We start from the raw sequence: 20,035 nt of genomic DNA on the forward strand, positions 1-20,035 counted from the left end.
CTATTTCTCCATAGCATGAAAATTATCAAAAATGCCTCAATGTCTCTCAAGAACCTTCCTCTGTCTCATAAAACTTAAATCAAATGATGAACCATTAAAAGTACTTTCCTAAGATATAAACTTTCCTCCAACCTTGAATTTTATTTATTTCATTTTTTAAAACATGGCTTTCATTTGTTAAATCTGTTGGGACAGACTGCTTACCTTGGCTTGCAGTTCAATACGCATTGTGTATCATTAACCTTCTATGAACTTAAAAAGAAGCTAATGGATATAAAACACAGGAACTCACATATAATAGAATTGTTTACATCCAAAGCTATGTTCAGATAGAACAGAAACTATATTTAGGTTCATCCCAGTTTAATAATTTGAAAACTCTGCCTCAAAGTACAGAGTTGGTGTAATAAAAGGCCATATAACTACTTCATCTAGGTTGCTGTTCCTGGCACACTTCACTAGGACTTCAATGGAATTTACTTCTGAGTAGACATATTTAGCTAAAAAGACATTATGGTCCAACCTATACTTTGTGTAGGACTGTACTATCAGAACTGCCTTGTATATAGTAATATAGAAAGGCAGCATGAAAATTAAAAGTGAAATGAAATGAAATACAGAGCCAATCATTTAGCAGTTGTTGTTGGCATCTCTCTGTATCAAGAAATAATGGAGTGCACCTCTGGGGATGAAGTCAAACTGCTGCATTAGCAGCACCAAAGTAACTTCCCTGAAATGCAAGACTGGGCAGAGTGTATGGAGGTCCTGGGCTGCTCAGATGACAAGGCCTCGCTGATGTGGTCCAAACAGAGCATTACCTCTGGCACCAGCTTGGCTACAATAGTTGCCAAAAGGATGCATAGAAGGCACCACAGTTGCTTTGTTCCTCCCCAGTACTTTTAGTTCAGTGCAATGTAGCAACCAAACCAAGGTTTAGCTTAGCACATTGTTTGATCCAGGATTGCAGTTAAGCATTCACTTCCTAAACCATAAGCTGTAACCAAGCAGAAAACATTAGCTACAACTTATGGTTAGTGAGGAACAAGCTTAACAACAAACCCATCATCCTTGACTAAGCTAGTTACAGTTGGTGGGAGTTGAGTTCAAGCATAGATGGAGGGCCACAGGTTCCCCACTATTAAATTAAATGACACATGTCAGGTGGGTCTTCTTGCTAGTGACATCAATTATGGCAGTTAGAATCAGTTAGTTTCCTAACTCTACTATACACCAGTGATGTTTTAAAGGTAAGATATCCCAATTTACTATTAAAAATCAAATATTCAGATCTTTTAAAAACACCCTGCTTCATTATCTACAATCTCTGAGGACTTCATATCAGATTCATACTAATAAAATTTACCTTAATTAAATTCACTTTCACATAGTTCAAGTCTGGGTAATTTGCCTTAATATCTAATTTACTCAGTTCACGTAATTTGTTTCCTCTGTCTTTGTATAAATGAAATTAAAATGAAACCCAAACTAATTTAGCAGAAACTATTATGTTAGTCATTCATGCAAATAATCTGCCCTTCAGAATGTGATTCATTATCAACCAATCATAAGTATGTAAATACATTATGTAACACCAAATATGAACTCAAAATTCCACTTCATTTTGTCATCTCAAATTGAAATGTTTCAGCACATTCTCTATTCATATTAAAAGAGCTTGGTTTGTACCATTTCAATCTGCTAACCTACCAGTGAGTCTTCCACGGTCCAACAACTGTTAAATTATTGCACTCCCCCTCTCCTCTGTATCCACATGTTTTCTCAGAATTAAGTCCTACCGATTTCAAAGCAATTTACTTCCCAGTAAATATACTTAAAATTGTAGCCTTAAGCAACTGTTTGACATTTCAGCTTTTTTTAAAAAAATAATCTGTGCAGTGTTAGTGTATTATTTGTTATTTCTGTCTAGTTGCCAAGTAGAGAATTGCCCTCAATACCAATGACACCATCATAATATTACCTCCCCTCCCCCCCCCCGTTTTTAAAGAGCCTTCCAGTTAGCCAGTCACCTGAGGCAAATAATTCCTTTTGGATGAGCATCCTTGGCAGACCCAGCAATCAAAGTGCACTGCAATAAACAGGAACAAGGAAGTAGGCAGGTATAAGGTAAATGTGATTTAGGGTTTGGGAAGCTTTTAGTTATGTCCTGCATTACTGCATTAAAAGGAAGATTAAATCTTAACAAGCCATGAGAGAGACCAACACCAGTACAAACAAGGAATGAAAGTGGGAAACTGAGGCGAAGGGTAGGGAATCTGTGGCCCTCAAGGTATTGGATTCAAACTACCATCATCCTCAGTCAACACTGCCTGGTTAGGAATTATGAGAGCAGCAGTCCAACAATATATGGAGGGCCACAGTTTCTTTATCCCCACCTATTTAAAGTTGAGGGATATTCATAAATACAATACAGTGGTACCTCTGGTTACGTATTTAATTTGTTCTGGAGGTTCGTTCTTAACCTGAAACTGTTCTTAACCTGAAGCACCACTTTAGCTAATGGGGCCTCCCGCTGCCACCGCTGCACAATTTCTGTTCTCATCCTGAAGCAAAGTTCTTAACCCGAGGTACTATTTCTGGGGTAGTGGAGTCTGTAACCTGAAGCGTATGTAACCCGAGGTACCACTGTACCAGATAGTGAGGATGGAATCGGCTCCAAATGACAAATTCCTTCACTCCATTACACCAAAGGCAAAAAGGTACTATCCATGAAAGCTTGGGGCAATAATGTCACCCTTATTCTGGGTTGCTAGTGTACAACACCTCTGTCTCTCATCTGAATTAAAGTTCAGCTTCTTTGCCCTCATCAGCTCCAAAACTGCCCAGACACCCATTCAGAAGAGAAGAAGAGTTTGGATGTGATATCCCGCTTTATCACTACCCGAAGGAGTCTCAAAGCGGCTAACATTCTCCTTTCCTTTCCTCCCCCACAACAAACACTCTGTGAGGTGAGTGGGGCTGAAAGACTTCAGAGAAGTGTGACCAGCCCAAGGTCACCCAGCAGCTGCATGAGGAGGAGCGGAGGTGCGAACCCGGTTCCCCAGATTACGAGTCTTAACCACTACACCACACTGGCTCCCAGGGAGCAGCCATCTAAAGGTATCCTGCCTCTCTATGGCTGTCTTTAATGGAAAGGAACTGCCACCCAGAAACCACAAATCTTACTTCCTTCAAATCCCTGAACCCCAGAAACTCTTTTGAACAACCACGTATACCCAACTCCATTGTAACTAAGCCAAAGTCAATTTAAAAAGTCACATATTTTTCTTCTGTTTACTGTAGTTTCCTTGTACGTATATGCTTTTAGACTCTATTCCCCTCAGAGCAAGAACACTGTACCATGTAAAACAACATGTACCTTGCAAAGCACCGGGTACATAAACAGCAACATCCAACCACCACCACCACCATCTTGCTTTTACAGATGCAGAGACAACCTGAAGGACATGTTTTGAGTTTAGACATTCTAAATATTATTTTATTATGTGCATAAATTCATACAGACTTCTCTGTGAAATAAAATAAAAATGATTCGACAGCACCAAACCCTTACTCCCTATTGAACAGATTTTCTATTTACACAATATTCTGCCCCCATGGCACGGTGTAGCATAGCAGCCTTAGAAAATATTTTAAAATCAAATAAATCTAGCTACTGTTATTTTCTTAGATTACCTAACCTGAGTTTAAGAGGAAAAATAACACAGAAATCTAATATGCCACTGCATCTTCTTAGCTCCCTATGGTGTACTCTTGCACCCACAAGTACCGAAAATGACCACAAAATAAGCTGTCCTAAACATTCCATATATTAAATCAATATTTAATTAATCGTGCAATGGGGGTTAAGAGCATAAAAAGGCTCTGCTGAATCACACTGACAGTCAAATCCATCATCTTTCTGACAGAGGCCAAGAACTTTCATGTCCAAAGTGAGAATTGTGCCTAGTCTTCTTCAATCTCATGCCTTCCAAATGTTTTGGATTATAATTTATCCCTGCTGTTGGCCATGCTACTTGGGGCTGATGGGAGTTGGGCCCAAAACATCCAGAAAGCACCAGGTTGGGGGGAAGGCTGTTATTGAAATCTGATGTTGAATATATCGTAATATTTGGTGCAAAATTTAACATTCCAGACTGGAACTTTTTTTTATGACTAAACTAGTTCCTGGCTTTATGCCATGCAGACACATATTAAATAAACCTTTAAAAGACATTCATATGGGGGAAATTTCCAGTGCAAACAGGGGCCCTGAAAAGCAAACAACTCCATATTAACTTTTAGTTAAGGATATCTTCATGTTTCATTATGAAAGATCATCATTACTAGCATCCAAATTATTCTAGTCCTGCCCCAGTATAGTCACTATATTAAGAAGACAGCAATGATAGTTCTATTCAACTAGATAAGCAGTGCTGAATATTGGAAAAAAGAGAAGTGTTTGTAAGAAATGAAAAGTAAGGGGGGGACCTGGGAATGGGACAGGAAACAACTGTCTCTAGGACTAGGTGCCTGCTGTTTATGCTAATTAAACAGCAGAACAAACTTACTTTTAGAGGTAAATCTGCTATTGGTAGGATATTTATACGATAATGAATATATAGTGCCCAATATGTGCATAAATTGTGCCTAGAGCCCATACATAGGTAAAGGTAAAGGTACCCCTGCCCGTACGGGCCAGTCGTGTCCAACTCTAGGGTTGTGCGCCCATCTCACTTAAGAGGCCAGGGGCCAGCGCTGTCCGGAGACACTTCCGGGTCATGTGGCCAGCATGACGAAGCTGCTGTGGCGAGCCAGCACCAGCACAGCACACAGAAACGCCGTTTACCTTCCCGCTATAAAGCGGTACGTATTTATCTACTTGCACTTAAGAGTGCTTTCGAACTGCTAGGTGGGCAGGAGCTGGGACCGAACGCCGGGAGCTCACCCCGCCGCGGGGATTCGAACCACCGACCATATGATCGGCAAGTCCTAGGCGCTGAGGTTTTACCCACAGCGCCACCCGCGTCCCTAGAGCCCATACATAGTGTGCTTTTATTATGGCTCTTTCTTTGAAACTGCTTGCTTTTAACTCTTTTCTTCACCATTTATGAATTCACCTGAATTCTTGGTTACAGACCTACGTGTTCAGGTTTGCAGGGTACAACTAAAATACATAACCCAGAATAGAGTGTGGGTTTTTGTCCCTTTGCTGCACTCATGCTACTTTTAGTAACCAAGAAGGAAAATGCTCTATCAACATTAATTTTCCCCAGAATCCTCTTGACAGAAACAAGATCTGAGAGTGCACCAGTCATTTCAAAGGGAAAATAACCCTATTAAAAACAAAGTCAGCAAAAGTAACATGAAACAATTTTAGAAGCAATACAGTTTGGATTAGGTTCATTTAGCAAAATATTTTGATACTGAAAACTAGTTTACTTCATTTGAATGGGCTGTTCAACAGAGAACACCCGAGTGATGTGTTTTAAGAAATATAAAACATTATCCAAACCAGATCTGCAGATAGAGATCCTGCAGATACTGTAAAAAAAAATAAAACACTAACAGTACAATCCTATTCATGTCTACTCAGAAGTACACTGCTTCCAAACCCACACGGTGAAGAGCAGGATACAATTTTTAAAAAAAAGAAAGAAGGGGGGGAACCCTATTACGTTCAGAGGGACTTGCTCTCAGGTAAATAAGTACAGAACTGCAGCCTATCACAGTATAATCCTTGCTGACCTAGATGCTAACCTTACATTGGCTGTGAGAACAGTTGTTCAAATAAATAAGGCACAGCTGTGAGCAGCAAGCTTTTAAATATTGACAGTGACGTAAGCGGGTCACTAAAACGTTTCTCTAAAATTAACCTTTCTGAAAATGTAAGTGATCTTTTCTTTAAGTTTCAATTCTGTTTATAGACATTTTTAATTTTGCTTGTTTGTTTATGGATTGGAAAGTTGATTACGTTATCAAGACTGCATTACAAATCAGCACAAAATTGACTGGACAAAAAATTAACTAATGACAAAGGTAGGGGCCTGGATACTTAGGAAATATTTTCTGTGTCCTCCCCAGAACCCCATTAGGGCTCACCATCAAGAATCCCAAGAATCCCAATCTCCAATCTATCAGGGAGTACCGAACTCACGGCCACCTGAGAGGTGATGGAACTGAGTTCCAGGGAGTTCCAGATGCAAAAAAGCCCTGCTCAGGGTTTCCAAACTTGAGTCTCCAGCTGTTTTTGGACTACAACCCCTATCTTCCCTAGCTAGCAGAACCAATGGTCAGGGATGATGGGAAAACAGCTGGAGATCCAAGTTTGGGAAACTGCATGATCTTCCACTTTTTATACGTATGTTACCACTTCAAACCTGGTACACAGCTTGCAAAGTATGAAACCTCTGTGTACAACTTGATTCATAGGACCTACCAAATAAATCTAACCCCAAAACTAAACATCTTCATCCAGAAGATTCTAAAAACATCAAAGGGACTCTTTTGAAATTTGAACACTGATTAGGTAAAGGTAAAAGATAAAGGACCCCTGGACGGTTAAATCCAGTCAAAGGTGACGATCGGGTGTGGCGTTCATGTCGCTTCAGGCTGAGGGAGCCGGCGTTTGCCCACAGACAGCTTTCCAAGTCATGTGGCCAACATGACTAAACCGTTTCTGGCACAATGGAACACCGTGACGGAAGCCAGAGCACATGGAAATGCCGTTTACCTTCCCGCCACAGTGGTACCTATTTATCTGTTTGCACTGGTATGCTTTTGAACTGCTAGGTTAGCAGAATACAGCGATTAAACACTAACAACATGGAAGGAGGCTGTCTGAAACTATATATTTTTTTAAAAAAACAACTTTAAAAAGCAGTATATGGAAAGTTGGTTATAAACCCCCTCATCTTTTCCTAGGCATTGTAGGGCCACTTCATTCATGACAATCCCAACATGAGATCCTTTGAAAATCATTTCTCAAAGGCATATGTAATACTCTTACTACACTTTGAGGCTTCATTACAATCAAGCAGTAGTTTATTGTTTAAATATTCCCACACATTAAAATGGACATTCTATGAAGAGTTCATTAAATATAACAAAATATTAGATGAATTAACTCAATCTAAATATTGGACTGGCACTCACGTAATCCATTCTAATCAGGTATTATACATATGAAGCTACCAAAAACATTGTCCTTTGATTCCTAGGTTGTGCTTTCAAACTAACCCTTTGCTGCAGATACTATACAAATCTAATCTTACTTTTATCTGCATATGACTAGCAGAATCATACAAGGGGGTGGGGGAGAACCACCACTTCGAAGCAGACACATGGTATTCTCCAAATCCCAGGATAGTTGGTCCCTAAATCTAATAAAATGTCTTGGTAGCTGCTGGTATAAAACATCAATCAAGACAGCATATGCTGTAAGTGGCTAATAAATGTTATAACCCTACATGGAGCACTGCCACATGAAAGCAGTTTTTGGCAGACTTCATATGGAGAATATAATACACGAAACAGCCCTTTTTCCATTTTAAAAATCCAGATAAAAATCAAAATTAAAGAATTAGAGCTGGATGGGTCTAGGAGACAATCAAACAGAGACCCATGACAGGATACATTGAGAAATACCTTCCTAACTTTTTGGGAATCTTCAAAGAAGTGAATAATCTCCTTGAGCATCTTATTGTATTACTAAACTACTATTGTAATCAGGACACATTCTTTAATCCTTAATATATGTCTACATCCTGCACTCTAAATATCATTGCTTTATTTTCTTTTATCCATGGATAAAGGCACTCACTCTCTGGAATCCTTTTCAGTAACTGAAAGCTGGCAGTATGTTAACACTTAATCTTTTCTTCAGGCAAAGAATATTCGCCTTCATCACTCTTGGCTATGAGCATCTCCTATTATGACTTTTATACATTTTATCAGATGTGTAATTAGCTCTTCACCTACACACCTGGGACATACAGCAGTTGCCACAGATGAGATGTAGGCAACGGAGCCCATAGTTGAAAAGGCTACCACAGCATATGGGTTTGATAGTTTTACTGGGATTATTTATTCACAGCAATGGAGAGTTGTAGGTCTGGTAGGGATGTACAATTTCGATCAAGAAACCTGAATTTCCCAATCCAGAGGATTGGCTTAGAAAAACAGAAGCACTTGGGATTCAACTAAACATGTACACACACACACACACACACACACTATGATATGCAATATATTGCCAGGTCAAAAATCATGAAACCAATATTACGATATGTACTTCAAACCAGTTTTGGATGATATATCAATATATCACCCAGCCCTAGTGCTTGCACCGATGGAATGATTATAATAGTGTTGTGCTGAATATTCCTCCCTAGAAAAGCCAATCATGGATCTACTCCTTCAAAATACAGGAAACAAAAAAGGGTGCTACGGGAGAAATCAGAGATTGCAGAAGCCCAACTTAACTTTCTCAAGAAGGGATTTGAGGAACTGAGGCAAATAATGATGATGAGAGACAAATTATAAAAAATAACAAATCACTGGGTCCAGATAGCACCCAAGAGTTCTTAAAGATAGTTGTCAAATTTGAACTTTCTGTACTTCTAAGGGCTGCTGCACATGAACTGTTTATTCTGCTTTCACCCTGATTTTCTTGCACAAAGCTAACATAGGGGTTCAACTCACTATGGTTTTTACTGAACATTTCTCCTGATTTTTTTTTATTTTTTTCTACAGGGCAGTAGTATGACAATGAGAATTCATCCTGATGTGCTTGTGGTGCGTTTACATGTTTTCTGGTTATTCATCTGTTTCAATGCATTTCACTTTCACTTTCTAAACTGCCCAAAGTCTTCTCTTTTTTTAAAATGGGTTTGTTGTGCTATGGTAACAGTGCTTGCATCCACCTTAATTGTTTAAATCTAAAGTTTTTGTATGTGCATGAATATTGACAGTCTGGAGATACATTCCCCCCCCCCCAAAAAAAAAATTGTCCCTAAAATCAGTCTCCATATCTCAGGACAGGAAAGTAGCTAATGCAATACCATTTTTTTAATTAAAAAAACTGATCTAAGGGTGAGCCAGGAAATCCCAAGTTGGTTGGCTTAACATCTGTTCAGGGAAAATAATAGAATTCTGAAGCACGTAGAATAACCGGTCTTGCTGCAGCACAGCTAGGATGCCTCCTGCAAGGGTAAGTCCTATCTTATTAACCTATTAAAATTATTTGAGAGTATAAACAAGCATATATAGAGAGATTATCCAGTTGATATTGCATACTTAAGGGACATGGGTGGCGCTGTGGCCTAAACCACTGTGCCTAGGGATTGCTGATCAGAAGGTCGGCAGCTCGAATCCCCGCGACAGGGTGAGCTCCTGTTGCTCGGTCCCTGCGCCTGCCAACCTAGCAGTTCAAAAGCACATCAAGTGCAAGTAGATAAATGGGTACCACTCCAGCGGGAAGGTAAACGGCATTTCTGTGCACTGCTTTGGTTTCGCCAGAAGCGGCTTAGTCATGCTGGCCACATGACCTGGAAAAACTGTCTGCGGACAAACATTAGCTCCCTTGGCCAATTAAGCAAGATGAGCGCTGCAACCCCAGAGTCATTTGCGACTGAACTTAACTGTCAGGGGTCCTTTACCTTTACTGAAGACTTTCAAAAAGCTTGATGACGTAGCTCACCAAAGGCTTTTCCTTTACAGCCATTTTTCTTAAGTAACAGAGAGGAGGTGCAAATATGACTTCATTGTCCAGTAACGACGAATGCCTCCTAACAAATTGTTAAGAGTGGATTTGGGGGGGGGGGGAGTAGGCTATATGCTTTGGCCTCTTCTAATTCCTGAATTCCTACAGATTTGATTCCTGCAATAGCCAGACTAGCTTCCTGGTAAGGTAATGGCCTAAGTATGGGTTGTTAAGTGGGTCTGTGCCACAGTGGGCCCACCTCCCTCAACCACCTGGTACTTAGAAAGCCAAAGCCAGAGCTGAGTTGTGTGAGCTAGAAGGTCAGCTGGCAGGCAGCAGGCTGTGCAGCTGGGAGACAGAACCATGCCTGATTCCTGTTTGAAGGCTGTGGCTATGGGAGAAGCAAGAACCACTTGTGGTGTTAATGCTGTGAATCCCTCCACTGTAAAGGTTGTAAATATGTGTAAATAAACCATATATCATAAAGATACCACAGTCTCCACTGCATCTGATTCCAAATGAAACACATTCCCTATGTAAGTGCCTGGAACCCCTGGTGTCTCGCACCGCTCAGAGGTTGAGATGGCTTATACTTAGCAAAACACCAAGTAGACTCCATCTACCTCATCCTTCCTTATTCCTGCTTGTGGTGCAACCGTAAGAGAGATAACTTAAGAGGGACTCCAGAAAGCTGTGTCTCACAAGCATGTAAAAGATGCCACACCCTGGAAAATAGGTGGGAAATAATAGATAGGGGTTACTAACTTTGCTCAGTCAACAAGAAGAGAGAACTCTGGCTTTCCAATTTAAGATCTTGTTAAGATTCTCAGATATACACTGATGTATTCAGCATGAAAGGCTTAGCTCATATGTTTTTTATAATCCTTTGCTACAGTGGGCCCTCAGATATCCCAATGTTTAGTCTATTTATTATGTTTATCATAACTCACAACTCCATAGTACTCATTCAATGAACTCCATAGCTAAGCAAATAACTTTCCACTGTGTAAGTGCATACTTCAAAGGAAAGTAACGTAGTTGCTATTGTTTCTGTCTGAAATATTTGTGTCACTATTCAAGGATGAGAAGCAGCTCCAGAAGCACTCTTGGTCATTTTATAAACCAATTATTAAAATGAATTGGTAATAAGGTGACGTAATTTCTAAAATGACCATTTCATGACTGCCAGAAACAGGAATAAATGGCTCTCTCTTTCCCAACGACAGGTTATTCAGAATGCTCAATGCAAATATTTTTCCTGCAGCTCTTTTCCATCATCTGAATTTTCTACATTAGTGCTTTCTAATTTCCTTTATGCTGCAATTTCTCATTTTTTAAAAGTCAAGACTCTCTACACATCTTAGACCCCATTATTATATAGCTCTGGTAGCTGCAATGGCATCCTCTGCTGGGCAAACAGGCAAAACCATCAGACAACATGCACCGTTATTGCAACGGCCAGTGCAGTAGTGCTGAATGCAACATTGCACAAGCAAAATAAGCATAAGGCACAGAGCATTTGAGCCACTGGTCTACTCCAATACTACTCTTAGCTGCTAGCCATTCACTTGACCTCCAGACATTGAACTTATTCCTTGTGCTCAGTGATTTTTTTTGAGCGGGTACTCAAGGGTATGCAGTACTGGCACCTCTTTTTTGTTGTTAAAAAGTGTGGTACGTACTGTAACAACTTCATGGTGAATACCGGCACCTATTTTTATAGTGGAAAAAAGCACTGCTTGTACTATTGTTAAACAAGCTAAACTCTCTCTCTCTCTCTCTCTTTTTACTGGTAGAAAAACCTTTATAAGCCAGTCCACCTGCATCATTTTCTATCAGCCATCTTCTCCTATATATTGATTCGGTTACCCAATGATTCTAACATATTTCTTTCGCTGAGGTTATCTTTTCCAGGTATCACTTGTTTTCAGTGGAACACACAAATCAATAATCAATTCCAAAATATATTATGTTTTTCTTAGTCAATTGTCCAAATATCTTGTACTTTTAATTGCATTCAGTCTCATTTTCCTCACATGGAGAGTTACGGAAAAAGAAAACTGAAGACAGTGAATACTGCGATGAATGAGTTTCAGGCATGCTCCTGGAACTAGAAGGGGAAAATTCAAGCCTACAAAAAGAATGTGATGATTACAGTGACTACAATATGACTGATTTTATATTGTGCTTCTATAAAGTGACCAACGTAATCTATGGGAGAGGTTTATCAGCATTTTAAATTTTAAAAAGGGGAAAAAACTTAATAAAATGGAATCTTCCATACTGTACAGACATCAAAGATATTATTGTGGATACTGATGTCATTCACTGGACCAATCTTCCAACTTTGGTTTTATTACATGTCTTTACAAAAATTGGCTAAGGACCACAAAACACTCTTTGAAGTAGCATCAAAGAGGGGAATTTTCCTAGACTCAAAGTCTGAAATAATTTCCTTGACTATCGTGTGCTCTGTGTCTTACTGAATGTGGCTCAGTCGGAAGAAAGAAGTGCTGTGCACCTGCTTCAAGCCCATCTTGACTCATGGTGACAAGTGATCAAGAACCTATATAATTTTTATATTAACCAAGAACTTTCACTCACAGTTGATAGGAATATATTTTCACTAAATTCCAAGAAGCATATGGGAATGCTGCCGTGGGCAGCCAATGGGGACCCCCAGGTTGAAATGTCCACTCAAACGAGAGGCTCACTGTGTGATCTTGGGCTCGTCAACAGCTCAGAGTTTAATTATGATTGTTGTGAAGATAAAGAGCACTTTGAACTCATTAGAGTAAATGTGGACTATAAATGTAAATAAAATGAATAAACCACTTCTGATCTATCAAGGGCATCTATATTTGTCCTTCTTTCAGTTTTTCCACTCCTTTTCTGGCCTACCCTATTATGAGAACACACTTTTGCAATTTGATTGGGAAAGGAAGCATTAATGACTACTTTTTCCACCCTAGCTAGCTAATGAATGATGCAGAAATGAAGTGGAGCAAGAAGACCATTTTGCAGAATTTTCACTTGATATTCTGCACCATCTGTGTATGTGTGGCCACCACATTATGTCCCATCAACTCACAAGCAATGCCTCCAGAACAAAATCGAGGTTTGCGGCATAGCAGTGAATGCAAAATGGCAGTTAGACTGCTAACCCAGTTGCTATTACTGTCACTTGCAGCAGAAGCACAACAGAAAAAGAAGACGCTTAAATAAAAAAGAAAGAACACTTCTAAGGAAGAAAGAAAGAAAAAACAGTGGGCCCCATTCACAAGAAACTGTTGAATTATACCCCTCTCCCCCAAAATTAAGTGAAATGGTCCTCCCAATTTTTCTGTGCAGTATTAGGGTGGAGATTTTGTGCACAGGTGTCCTTTGAGATGAATTCATGATATGTACTACCAATGTTAAATGGATTTTGAATTATGCCAGATCTATATAAGTGCAGCCCATAACTCCAGCTGCAAACTGTCAAATTATTCATAAGGTGCTTACCCTATGAAACAGATGCCTTCTCTCACAAGGGGCCTCAGTACCCTCTGTTTTTATGCTTATGCACATTGTAAATATGAGCAGTGACTGACTTTCAGGGTGGAGAATTAAAGGTGTAATCAGATTACTATTATTTTTAAGCTTTTCCCCCATTACATTAGGCATGCAGAGTCTTCGATTGCAGTGCATTTGTACAGCGTATTTCAGTCCTAACCACTGGTTTACTAATTTAAACCTAAGACAGTGTACGTGAAAGAAAGAAAACACTAACCCATATTTATCTGCATCCTTTTCTGTTTAAATGATTCAGGTACAATATGCACAAATCCATTAAAGGTGGTGCATGATTTAGTAACCTTGATATAAATGGAATTGATATGTATATAATTCTTTTAGAATTGCACCCAGTTGCAAGTCTCTTTCATATACAAGCTGTGGATATTTCACCAAAGGGCATTTAGCAATTTATAGATTTACTTATAAGCAGGTGTGTAAACAATACAGGAGAACCCATTTTCTCGCATCAGGGATAATCTGAAAATATGGATGGCGTGAATTCATTGTGTCTGTAGCACACAGTCATTTGAATTATATCTCAGTCACTCTTCCAGTTATCTAAATTTTTAACTATTCAGAGGTTTTATGTATCTACTGTGTAATGTGATGCACTACAGAACTTTTTCAAAGGTGTTAATCATTTCCTCAGCAATAATTTAATTTTAATGGTACACAGCTATCTGAAATAACACTGATGAGTAATCTCATTAAACCAGTGGGTCTGCTGAATAATCAGGTTATTCCCCAAAGTACTTAACAACATATTTAACTCTTTGACTTCACACGTTCTGCAAGAAATGATAATTGTATACGTAAGCAATTTTAACCCCACTGTGAAGGTTATATCAATGCTCTGTAGAATCGAAAGTTACCCACAAATACCAACAGATATTATTGTGTTGGGTTTTTAAAAAAGAAATATGGCCCTGGGTTTATATACATAAAGGTTTGTAGACGCTATGCAGGGTGCAGAGGTCTAATTAAAAATTTGAAATGGCAGACCATTGTTGAGGGCAAAGTTTGTAGTACGCCATCCATCACCACTTCTAATAGGCTTATATGAACTCAGCAATAGTAACTTACTTGCATATGTCATCTTCTGGGTCCTCAAGCCCAAACCTTTCATCAAAAGTGAGCTGTATCAACACATTCTCCTCAACTGCTACTAATCGCCACACCAGTACTGTGTTACGGGGATAAGTATATGGGAACTTTGGGCTGTGAATACTTCCATTAGCAGACACTGTAATAATCTTCTCATGTTGTGGTTCTTGTACTCCTATAACAAAAAGAAATACACAAAAAATAGAAGCATCAATGATTTGTAAAATGAAGAATACACTGAACAAGATGATCCAGAAAACTACTTTAGATGCACTTAATGGGATTTTGAATTTTTCTTTTCACTTGTAGACACCAAACCATATCAATTTCCCACTTTCAAAATAGGTTTAAGATGCTGCTTGAGAATTAAGTCCAAATTTCTCCTGGATGCTCAGAACAAGTCCCACTGTTTTTAGAATTAAAGATGGCATTACCATGTATAAAATAGACAGAAATAGAAAACTTCTCCCTTTGTTTCTTAAAAGATGGGGATATATTACCGAAAACATAAATGCAAATACTAATATTTACATGGTAAAGAAACTATAATATTCAGATAACAGTGCTGATCATCAAATAAATTATGTTTTCTGTCTCTACTCAGATAATTTAGTAGTATGAAGAAATTCTAAGCAATTTAGGTTATTTGGGTTATTTGAGAGAACATTTGTTTCCATGTCAACCTGCTGTTCTGTTCCATGGAGATGCCCACCACTACAGATGGGTGATGGCCAAAGCAGCAAGAAGGTCAACAGTCCTAAGGATCCAGGCAGTCAGGGTGGTGAGGCAAAGCAGGATCAGCACTTTGGAGAGAGACCCAGGTAAGGGTTTCAGGACCACGGTTAGTGATCTTGCAGCTGAGACAGAACATGCAAGTTGTCTCAGTGGTGTCTCAGTGGTATCCTTTCTTATCACAGCTCTACATGGGACAGATTAGGGAATGGATCCATCTCCAGCTGCCTTAATTGTTGGACTTTGCACCTGAGGATTCCTGGTCTGTGGCCATGATACTACAGCTATTTTAATTTCCTATGTATGACCTACACAGCAAGACACAATAATGTTAGGGTTCCTTAGGATATGAAATCAGGATCAGATACATAGCTTCTTCCTGGCCAACAAGATATATCAGACAGAATGGGGTTGTTACATCTGAGCTGATCCAGTGATACTTGGTGTCAGGAACGGTAATTATTTGTTTCAGTGGTTATTGGTATCAGGAATAGTCAATTTAAGAATTCTTAACTCTGGCATTTAGTTATAACATTGTCAACCTCCAATCTCTAACCACAGCACTCTCTCAAAAAGGGTTATCGTACTCCTACTTGACAATACCAGAATGCAAAGTTTTACTTACCTTTCATTATTTTATTTTTTTAGTTAACATGAAGCATAAAATTACACTGAGAGAAATAAAAAGCAACATCTCTACTGATTCATATATCTGCCTCAGCTGACATAACATGTCAGCATATTTATGTTACTTGGTTACAGATAATCTATAACAAAAAGGCAGTCATTCCTAGGTCAGAAATCCAAGGAGCTACTTTACCTCTTGGTCAGAAAAATGCAGCATCAAATTCATCTTTTGCCAGCTCAATGATTGAACAGTCTTACAATAGCTTTGATGGCATACTTATGGCTGTGAATTAGCCCCGGGCCACAACTTGATCCAGGATGATAGAATAATAGGTCAGGCTTGTCATCACAGGTAATACACATCTGGGTGTTTTGAAACCATCTGGGGTTATCAGAAATAATTGTGAGGAGTGTAGCCTGACCATTAGAACTTGTATGGCATTGAACACATTTACAGAGGATTATATGCAACTTAAGTATATTAGTAATGCTAAAACCTTAAAGTGAAACTCAGGAAAACTAATAAAGCTAAACTTGTTTCTGTATTAAGTACTAATTTAGTATTAATTTTTCCAGAAATGAAACATTAATTGAGAAAAGGCATATAGGATTTGTTGACCCCTGCACAAACTACCTGCAATATTTCTTGGAACACATCATATGAAAATTGTCTGATGCAAATTAAGAATGCTGCTGAGTTTTGTAATTCCTTGGCTCAGAATACAGACTTGGTAACTAATGCAATGAAAAGATACTAAGCCTCCAAGTGGACTCCAATACAAGAATTATTTCCCCCACCTTGTAGCTGCTTTGAAGCAACTCCTGTAATAATGTGTGCACGGAAAGAGGAAAAACTCCTCTGCGTACGCCATGTACCCTGGAAAAGCTACACTTCCTAGACCTTCTGGTGCCAGGAATGTTTTCTTACAGGACTCTAGGTGCCAGGAAGAAGGAAAGAGGGAGACATGCACACATGAACACCACCCTCCTGTATGAACAACCATCACCAGTTAAAGATAATATAGGGGCTCATCAACTATAAAACCAATTTACAAGTCTCAATGAAAATGAGAACTTCTTCCTAAGCATTCTCTGCTTTTAGTTGTAATTACTCGTGTCAATCTCAACTGATCCTGGGGCAGTTCACCTGTCACTATTGCATATATATCCTTGGTTAACCTAAGTAGTATCAAGGTCCTGTTCATACAGGCATGCCATCAAATAGTGATGAATTTACATCCACATGTGAAGGAGCCTTTAGAAAGAAAGCTCAGTGAGCAGCAATTCATTGTGTTGAGTAAGCCAACGCAAGGTTTCCCTTTAAGATACTCTGGTATAATTACAACTAGGGCAAAATGTGGGGGCCACAGATTATGGGAGTTATGGGTTATGGGAGTTAGACAAAACACATACAAGTTCCATTTTAACAGAATTTCACTGGTTGCCATTTTTCTGTGCCTATTGAAGATGCTTACATTGATGCTTAGAGCTCTGGTACCAACCTCCCCCATGCCTTAAGGTCTGTGGAGAAGCCCAACTAAGGGCCCTTGAGTAGGATGAAAAGTATAGGTGCCCTTTTTAGTGGTGGTTCTAGTTCTATGGAATGTTCTCCCTACTGTGGTGTACCTAGCCACATCATTGTTTTGTTTTGTTTTGGCACCAGGTGAAGATTCATGTCTTCCAGCAGACTGCTGGAAGAAGGAAACTGTGACTGAGTAATTTATGGATAGTTTGATGCTGCTGCTTTTATTATGAGCTCTACTAAAATGTTTTTGTTTTGTTTTTTTAAGTTCTTGTGTTCTGCCCTTTGCTGTTTATTATGTTGTAATCCAACTTTGTGGTCTTTTGGTGAAGGGGGCATATAAGTTCTTAGTAAATAAATAGAAATTAAATAAATAAATAACAGATCATATTTGCATGTGTGATCCAACCTCAGTTTCACTGAAGTAGTGTGGATATATGAAAAAGAAAATAAACCACTAAGGCCCCTGTGGAAATAAATTACTTCAGGATTGTAGCGCAAAGCTGGTATTAAGTGTGTTGTTCAGCATGTCATCATCAATTCCATTAGGAACAAGTCTGAGACACAGGTAAACACAAATCCATCAAGAGTTTTCCAGAATGCTCATATAATCTGTTATTCTATTGCAATTGGAGCCAGTATTTAATGTGGAAATATTAGCTTAAATATCTTCTGAAGAAATGTTTGACAAATTTGACAGGTACAAAGCAAATGAGGTACCTAAATTAAGAATCTCCTCCTTGTACTCTGTTTTTGCTTCATAGGCAATATTATTTTAGTTGTTTAGCTTAAGGCCATCTGTGTGCATGCTGAGAAAACCGATTCTTTAGGTAGAAAACACCTCTCAACCTGAAAGCAGCACAAAAAATTAGGGTTGCCATATGTCCTCTTTTTCCAGGACATGTCCTCTTTTTCATGGGTATGTAAAATGAGAGTCATCATAGTGATCCATTGTTAAAAGTAGAACGGCAAATGTGCCCTCTTTTTTGCTCTTCAAAATATGACAACCCTGTAAAAATGATCCTTAGAGTTCTAGCAGATATCTTAGTGACCTATTTTAATGTAATTAAGGTGTCTGGTTTCGGCATTTCAACACTTGTCCTGTACGTGTATATACTGGTAAACAAGCAGACAAACACAACACACTTGTGAGCACCAAGTATGCTTGGGGAAGGGCCTTAGAGCAGTGGTGGCACATCTGATTTGCATGCAGAAGGTCACAAGTCCAATCACCAGCAGCTCCGGGTCTGAAACCCTAGAGAGTCACTAGCAGTCAGTGTGGACAATACAGAGCTAGCTATACAAATAATATTACTCAGTTTGAGATACACTGAAGATTAATGATGCAATCTTATGCATACTTCTCTGACAATAAGCCCCGCTGAAAACAGTGGGCCTTACTTTAAACGAGCATGCATAAAATTATACTGGTAAGAAAGGAATGAAATATTTGAAAGGCAGATATATTATGCCAATATAAATCCTGAGATGGAGGGGGGAAATGCAGTGGTGCCATTTCTACTGGTTACTAGACTGAAAGAAAACCTACTTTCCATTCAAATAGCAGCTTTTATTTTCAGAACAAGTGACAAGGGAACTTTTGTAGGTACAGCATATATCACTGAAACCACTTTGGAATTTCTTTAAAGCACTATTACACATTGGCTCCATAACCAAGCAAAGAAAACTAAAATCATGTCAGGTAACAGAATTAGATAAGCCTTGCTATCGTAAACAAAAGCTGAAAACCTTAACTGGGCAAGTATAGTCATGTCAATCTCAAAGTAGGTCTCTTCCCCCTTAGGCACCATTTATTTCAGAAAGAACAGGCCTCATATTTGGAAAGACAAACAGCCATTGTCATCCTATATAATCATTATAATCCTCATTATAATTCTATGAGGATTATGGTGACAACTCCTGAAAGTATATCAACCCTGGTATGAAGCTAAGGTTGAATTTGTGAGAATAAAAGATGGAAAAGATACTTCACAGTATGAAAGTGGATATATTAATGAATATGCATTTTAAAGTATTTTAGAGCATTTCTGAACTGGAATTTTTTAAAAAATGGCAAAACACAGGCTAATATTTATGTTTTGTGGTATAAAAGTGACGATTTGGATTTTTACATCGTACAATAACTCCTACAAGGCATGGTCAGGAATTACAAGAATGTTCCTTATCTTATCTTAATTCAAAGAAAAGTATTTGTGTACTGTTCCTAAGAAACAGTTCATGTGGATGTGGCAAACCATTTCTATGTCATGACCTGCAATTTTACCACCACATTGCACTGCTCTGTGTGTGCGTTGATAAACTGTGGCACAGTTAAAGATTCAACGACCACATGAGAGATCTTCACACATTACAATCAGTGTGCAATGCTGTACAATTAAACTTTATCTGATGTGTTGGGCTGCCAAGCCAAACATAGATACAACATGTGTAGAGTATTTATCCCACATCCACCAGCAAACAACAGATTTTCTCCCTTATTTCCAAAATAGAAACTGTTTGTATAATTTGTTGAGAAGTCTATCCGTAGAAGAATTCTATATGGAAGAATGCAGTCCATAATGAACAAGAATTTTAACATCGCCCTAGCCACGGATACAGACATGTTATGCCATATACCCCAGTGGCGTAGCGTGGGGGGGCAGGGGGGCCGGCCGCACCGGGCGCAACATCTGGGGGGGGTGCACTCGCACTCGCAGCTCTCTGCCCCTACCTGGCTCACTCACTCTCTCTCACTGCAGTGCTGGCTGTGCGAATCCGATCCGAGCCGCCGG

The 20,035-nt window shown here is 39.0% G+C and overlaps 1 protein-coding gene and 1 long non-coding RNA gene across 3 annotated transcripts in view; one reads left to right on the forward strand and one right to left on the reverse strand.

Annotated features, from left to right (window-relative positions):
- PDGFC (platelet derived growth factor C) overlaps window positions 1–20,035 on the reverse strand; it is a 101,516-nt gene that overhangs the window by 30,351 nt on the left and 51,130 nt on the right. The window contains exon 2 of the mRNA XM_083457529.1: window positions 14,342–14,537. Within this exon, the coding sequence (XP_083313655.1) occupies window positions 14,342–14,537 (196 nt within the window). The remainder of the gene's footprint in view (window positions 1–14,341; window positions 14,538–20,035) is intronic.
- Window positions 1,061–17,574, forward strand: LOC310685445. Of its 2 annotated transcripts, none has more exons than XR_014515267.1 (3): window positions 1,061–1,247; window positions 14,967–15,183; window positions 17,385–17,574. It is a non-coding gene; the product is annotated as an uncharacterized lncRNA (long non-coding RNA). The 2 variants fall into 2 exon arrangements; XR_014515268.1 differs by lacking the exon at window positions 17,385–17,574 and adding an exon at window positions 16,298–17,086.

This window comes from Podarcis tiliguerta, assembly GCF_965153285.1.
Source record: "Podarcis tiliguerta genome assembly, chromosome: 9".
Taxonomy (NCBI): Eukaryota; Metazoa; Chordata; class Lepidosauria; order Squamata; family Lacertidae; genus Podarcis; species Podarcis tiliguerta.